This window comes from Vicia villosa, linkage group LG7 (genome assembly GCF_029867415.1).
Source record: "Vicia villosa cultivar HV-30 ecotype Madison, WI linkage group LG7, Vvil1.0, whole genome shotgun sequence".
In the NCBI taxonomy this organism is placed as follows: Eukaryota; Viridiplantae; Streptophyta; class Magnoliopsida; order Fabales; family Fabaceae; genus Vicia; species Vicia villosa.
The window spans coordinates 36713214-36720125 of NC_081186.1; the positions used below are offsets into that span (position 1 = coordinate 36713214).

General features: G+C 32.3%; 2 protein-coding genes across 2 annotated transcripts; one reads left to right on the forward strand and one right to left on the reverse strand.

The window, feature by feature from the left end:
- Positions 1 to 2249: 2249 nt before the first annotated feature.
- Positions 2250 to 4337, reverse strand: LOC131620445 (large ribosomal subunit protein eL34-like). Its single transcript, XM_058891523.1, has 4 exons — positions 4173 to 4337; positions 4014 to 4093; positions 2701 to 2810; positions 2250 to 2568 (listed from the first exon to the last, which is right to left on the reverse strand). The coding sequence occupies exons 1-4, from the start codon at positions 4249 to 4251 to the stop codon at positions 2475 to 2477; spliced, it is 363 nt and encodes a 120-aa protein (XP_058747506.1). The 5' UTR covers positions 4252 to 4337; the 3' UTR covers positions 2250 to 2474.
- Positions 4338 to 5074: 737 nt separating this feature from the next.
- LOC131618865 (uncharacterized) lies at positions 5075 to 5724 on the forward strand. Its single transcript, XM_058890021.1, has 2 exons — positions 5075 to 5587; positions 5704 to 5724. Exons 1-2 carry the CDS (start codon positions 5075 to 5077, stop codon positions 5722 to 5724), a joined length of 534 nt encoding a protein of 177 aa, XP_058746004.1.
- Positions 5725 to 6912: the final 1188 nt, after the last annotated feature.

A 6912-nucleotide genomic window follows, 5' to 3' on the forward strand; every position in this document is an offset into this window, starting at 1 on the left:
GAGTAGCACACTCTCAAGACCCAAGACTTTGAGAGTAGCACGCTCTCAAGACCCAAGTCTCCACCGCTAGACCAACTCTACTTTCTAGCATATTTTGAGGTCTTAATTTTTCATAAGCCATAAAACCGAATGTCAAATCAAAGTCAAAACAAATCTAAAAATTCTATCCACCTAAATGAAAAAAAGAAAAGCATGTTCACTTAAAAGATACTTGAAGGCATGACTACCTCTCACCCAGGTCGGTCCAGACCATTTAGAGGCTCAGTTCTATTTTAATAATATGGTCCATAATAAATTAAAGTTTAAAAAATGATTTAAATTATAAATAACATAAAAATTAAAAAATTATTTAAAAATATTTCAACAAATGTAACTATAATTTTCGTATCTTTTCTGTCAATAAATTTTCTTTATTATTTTAGAATTGTCACTAAGCCATATAACCGTGAAACCAATTAAATATATTTTTTTTAAAACAAAACATTAAATATTTCTTTAAAATAATAGATAAAATTTTTATTAGGAGGAGTTATATTCACATGCTAAAGTAATAAAAAAAGCATAAATTTTATAGATATTACATTAAATTAAATTATTCAAAAATATTTTAAATTTAATAATTCATTATCTATTTAATTATAATGAATTAATTTAAAATAACAATAAAAATATTAATTTTTAAATATATTATTATAAAATAAAATTAAACAATACATCTTCAAAGATAAAATATATTTGTTTAAAAAATAGAAAAATTAACAAGCCATAGTATATATAATATTTTATCTTTAAATATTTATAAAATTCAAGAGGTAAAACATTACTAATAAATTGTCGCATTTCAATTATATACAGTGTCTATGATAATGAGTGTAAAGCATGTCTAAGAACTTCAACAGCTTCAGTTCATGTTTTGTGATTAAAATAATTTAACTAAAAAGTAAAAAATTGGAATGATTGAACTAGTGACCTTTTGAATACAAATTGAATCTACACCACTTCTTTTATTTGTCATAGTTTGTAAAGTTAAAATATAACCATAATTAAAATTTGGAGGCCCCCAAATATGTGAGGCCCTGTGCTGTGACCCATGTTGCACAGGCACAGGGCCGGGCGTCTCACCCTAACTACCTAAATATATTATATTAGACACTAAAAGTAAAATCGTAAATTGCAAACAAATGATATGAGGCACAGGGCCGGTCGTCTCACCCTAACTACCTAAATATATTATACCAGACACTAAAAATAAAATCGTAAATTGCAAACAAATGATGAGTTGACTCATAGTATAGCACATAACAAGCAGAAGGCTTTGTCATATTTGAATCCTATCATAAAGTAGCGGACAAAAGAATGGCAAGCCCTTGGGGGCAACTCTTCCAAACGAATGGCTGCCACCAACTTGAGCAGACTCTGTAAACACGGAATACACTAAATTAGCAGGGTTCTGAAGAATCATGCTTCCACAACCAGCAATCTTAATGGGAAACATGGCCTCATTAAGTTTCAAAAACATAGACTTTCAAATCCTTCTCCTATACAAAAGGATCTCTCCATTGGCACATTCTGCTATGGAACCTAAAAAGGCCTTGGAAACTCCCTGTGAGGCGTATCCCCAAGTGAGACATGGGAAAGACCTCTAATTCAGCTCGTCGACACCAGACATAATCTAATATAGTAACCATCTATCTAATTTACAAGAATTAGTTAATGAAATATGTACCATTATTGGTGGTTTATTAAACTTAAATGTTTAAATTTTTTTCCCACAATAGTACAATACTAGGTACTAGTTTTATCAATAGCAAATAATAATGGTACATATTTCATTAACTACAATATTATAAAGTTTATATAGAATCCAAAGTGCAACATTAATAGGAATCCAACATATAGAAAATGAAACAATTAAAGCATACTTGGTGTTACTTTAGATTCAATGTGAGTTTGGTAGAAAGGTGTGTAATACTAAAACTAATTCAACAGAATCACAAAGGAACATAATTTCGTTCAACTCCATGGTTAATTGAAATACTGATTTCTAATATGCAAATGCAATGCTTCTTCATTCACACCTAAACTACTCTCTAACAGGACAGTCCAAACTAGCAACTTATCTCAAAAGAATATAACCTGCTTCTGAAATATATTGGTATAAAAGGAACCAAGAGGTATTCTCAGTAGTTAAATTGCAATCAGAAAACAAATTAACCTAACTTCAATAATATTATAAATGCAAACATAAATTCTGAGTAAAACATGAATAAACCATCAAAAGAAAATTGAGACAAACAAAACTGTATCATAGCGGATTAGTTGACAAAGCTAACAGTCCCACTAGAATGAGTTCAACCAAGACAAATGAGCACAAAATTAACAAACGTAGCAGCTCTAATAAATTTTGTGCTTGTACTATAATCTCTCAAACCTAAAATTCCTCCAAAAAGATCTTTATCTCAATTTCATGAAACTCAAGCCTTTGAAGCTTGTTTCTCCTTTGTCTTTTGGATCTTCAAGACCTTTTTGACAATCTTTTGCTCCTCAACCAAGAAAGCTCGGATAATTCTACACAACCAGAGACAAAATCAAGCAATGTCAATGATATTTTCTAATATATATAATAAACAACATCATACATTAATGTAGATAATTTAAATTATACAAAGTATAAAACACACAAAGTTGAGCAGAACAAACCTTTCTCTAACAGCACCTCCAGATAAAACTCCACCATAAGCACGGTTCACAGTCCTCCTGTTTCTAGATAACCTTGATCTCTTGTACTCCGTGGGCCTTAAATGTGGAATCTGCAATTATAATGGATTAATAACCGTTAATTTACATAAAGTTGAAAACTAATTACTTCTCAAACTTTAGGACTCTTGGCAGCAAGCAGCATATGACTGTGTAATAAGAACATCAAGGACTCTTCAAAAGGTCACTCATCCTAGCTCGCTTAATCATACATCTTTCTCTTATGATGAATGTAATTGTTCATTAGTAAATTTCCATTGCAAACCAATGCAAAAATAAAAACCTATTTAGCTGTTATTTTTTTAATATTGTTAACTTAATAACACAATTCTTTAATAAGATGAATGCTTGTTAGACACTTCTAACAACCTTGATGACACCATTCTATAATATAAGGAATGGTTGTTAGACACATCTAGCAACCTAGATGAACAAATATATGCAAAAGTGCATCAGCAAATCATGAAGAGAGGATCAACCAAAATGTAAATCTACACAATAAAAAATTTAAAACCCAATAACAAAATAATAAGAACAAGCATGAAACTGAATTTTATAGTTATCACACTTCCTAACTCAGTCAAGTCAAATGATTAACCATGAAAGAGTGTGGTGCAAATCAACATTCAAAATAAGGTATAGGACACCAATCATATAATCCGTACCAGCTCCACAAAATAAAATTATACAGACAGGGCCTGTTTGGATGAACTTATATGAACTTAAATACTTCCGTAGGTTTTGATACACTGTTTGGGAGATTTAATTAAAACAGCTTATGACATTTTTCATAAATTTTTTTAAACTTACATTTATAAATTCTTCAAGAGAGCTAATGAAAACAACTTATCACATCTATAAAACAAATTTAAACTTATTTTATCTTTTTGTTATAAAAAAAAAATGTATGCGAGCTAATTCATAAGCACTTGTGCTATAAGCTGCAAATTAGCTGTTTATCCAAACAGGCAGTAAAAGTAACTGAAAAATACCAATTTCTCATTGAATAGGGGTAAAACTAGGTTAACAAACAATTCACTTCTTCTCTACTATCACATTAGTTACCATAAGAACATATATTCCCACACAAAAAACCAATTCTTTTCATCGCATATTCACATTCAACAATGTCAAATATCAACAACCGACATCTCAAAAAATCAAAAACTCAAACACTTTGCAATCACTAATAAAAACCAATTATTCACTTAATCAGCTTCACCGGATCAGAAATTAGAAATAAAAAACAAACATACCCCTTGAATCCTCTTTCCAGTAACAGGACATTTTGGTCCACTAGCCCTCTTCTTGGTAGTCTGATAAACAAGTTTACCACCTGCATTAAACAACGCCGATTAATAAACAGAAAGACCCAATTTTTTCGCATGCTAAACAACACAGAGAAGAGAAGTTACCAGGGGTTTTGACAACCCTATGTTGGTTGGACTTGGTGGCGTAGCTATGGCGCCGGCGGTAGGTGAGCCTCTGAACCATCTTCTCGGTGCTTGATTTTCGTGATTACACGGACAAGAATGGTGAATGAATGTGTAATGTGGATGCCGTGAACAAGTAGCGAAAACCCTAGAAAATCTTGGGATGCAAATTAGGAAAATTAAAACGGGCCTGACCCGATTAAGGAACTGTAGGGTTGTTTTTCTTGATAGGGCCCAAAATAAATTGGCCCATATGCTTGAAAAATCAACCTGCCACCCCTAAAAGTAAGTCTGACACTCCTCATTTTTTGGTATTGACAAAATTGTTGTTGTTAATATTTATCTTAAAAAAATTTATATTTTGTTAAAAAAAATTATTATGGACATGTCGTCAAAACGAAATTTTTGGTATCCAAATCGAAATTTTTGGTATTCGTTTCACGTTCTTACCCGAAACTGTGTGTAATTTTCAAAATTTTCAAAGGCGATTTACCGGAAAATTTGGTACTATGCTAGAAAAACAAAGATACCGACAATTTTTGAAATTTCCGGGTAGTAACAAAATATACCAAAAATTTCAGAATTTCTAGTACAGCGTAAATTTTATTTATGTGCTCTAGAATCGGCAGTTTCTTCTATAAATTTCTGTACAGATTTTCGGAGTTCTTCACCACGTATGTTTTCTATGCAACAAATGCTATTTTTAATTGTTTGCCTGTTTTTATGAAACTAATAATTTAGTTGTAAATGATTGACAAATATTTAAGTCTCAATCTGAAGTTTTAGCATGACCAAATGCTACTGGTAAATGGCATGATATTATTGTTGTCACTGTTTGTTCTAACTCTCCTAATGGAATACCTGGGAGGAAGGATAAATTGAATATGGGTTATGAGAGAGGAGGAAATTACACAATAAGGAATGCATCTGAAAGCAATAATTCGTCAAAAGGCATTTATAGTATGAAAGTTAAATGTCCTTTTAGACGGAGATCTGTTCCAAGTGGTATCAGTTGGAAGGTGATGGTTAGGTGTGAGATGCACAATCATAAAATATCTGAGGATTTGGAAGGCCATGACATATTGGAATGTCTAAAAGATCATGAAAGAAAGTTTGTGAATGACATGATGAAGTACAACAAGGCTCCAAGGCACATAGTTGTTGCTTTGAAAAACAAAGATCCAAAAAACCTCAGGAGTGTTACCCAGGTGTATAAAGCTAGATCTACATACAAAATATGCAAGAGAGGTCCACTGACAGAAATGCAGATGTTGTTGAGCCTTATTCTTAAAGAGAAATACATGTGTTGGACTAGAAATAGGGACAACTCAGATGTTGTAGTTGATATCTTTTGGACACATCCTAATTCTGTGAAGTTTTTGAATATGTTTCATTTGGTGCTGATTTTTTTATCGCACATACAAGAAAAATAGGTAAGAATTTTTTATTGCATATTTTGATGTCTGTTGTAGATGTTGAGTTGAGTTTGATTTTATGCATTGTGAGTGTGCAGGTATCGAATATCACTGCTTGAGATTGTTTTAGTTACCTTTGCCTATTCATAACATGAAAGGGAGGAGAATTTTACATGGGAACTGGAGAAGCTCAAAGAGTTGTTCTCTACTGAGAAATTGCTACCGAAGGCTATGGTGACGGGCCGAGAACTTGCATTGATGAATGCCATGGAATCTATGTTCCCAAATGCAACTCATATGTTGTGTTCGTTCCATATTTAAAAAAACTTTAGTATGAAATATAAAGAGTATGTTAAATTAGAAAGAAAAGAACATGTCATGGATCTATGGAACAACATCATGTATTCATATACAAAAGTTGAGTTTATCAAACAATTCAAGCACCTTGAGACTGCTTGTGCTTATATTTCTTTATTTGTTAAATATGTGAATGAATCATGTTTGACACAGTATAAAGAAAGGTTTGTTGCTTTTTAGACTAACAGAGTCACTCATTTAGGGTACACGACAACAAACATGTACACGAAACATGACAGTTTGATGTTATTACATAACTAATCATAAGTTAACATATATTTCTATTTATGGTTTTTAGGGTTGAGTCTGCTAATTGGAGACTTAAAAACATGTTGACTACAAGCCTGAGAGATTTAGGTCGAGGTTGGGATATTGTGAACACCATGTTGAAGTTCCAGCTAGGTTCAATTAGAGAGTCGTTTCAAAAAAAGTATTGTCAATATTGAGCATCAGTATAACACTCATTTCTGTTCCAGGTTACACAGTTTTGTCTCAAGACAATGTATACAACTCATTGGAAGGGAACTTGAAAGGGTAAAATTTGTTGGTTCTAGTAAAAAAGACGTGGTTGCTTCATTAGAACAACACACGGATTACCGTGTGCGTGTCAGCTTGTCGATTTCCAAGTATTAGGCAATCATGTTCATTTAGACTCAACTCATGTATTTTGGAAGAAATTGCATATTGTAGAGCATGAGGTCAGTCATGTTGAGAGAGGTACAAAGTGGGATTTAAAAGTGGAGTGTGAATAGTTAAAGACATATTTCAGTACATTTGATATTATAGGCCAGAAGGTGTTGAAGAAAAAAGGTTTGGGAACTAATACATTCATCGACAACTTCTATGTGTCCACCGTCAGCGAAGTACAAGCCAAAGAGGGGTATTAAGAAGAGTAGAAAAAGTCAAGAGAGTGACATGCATCGTGATCCTAGCCATTGGGAGTATGCAGA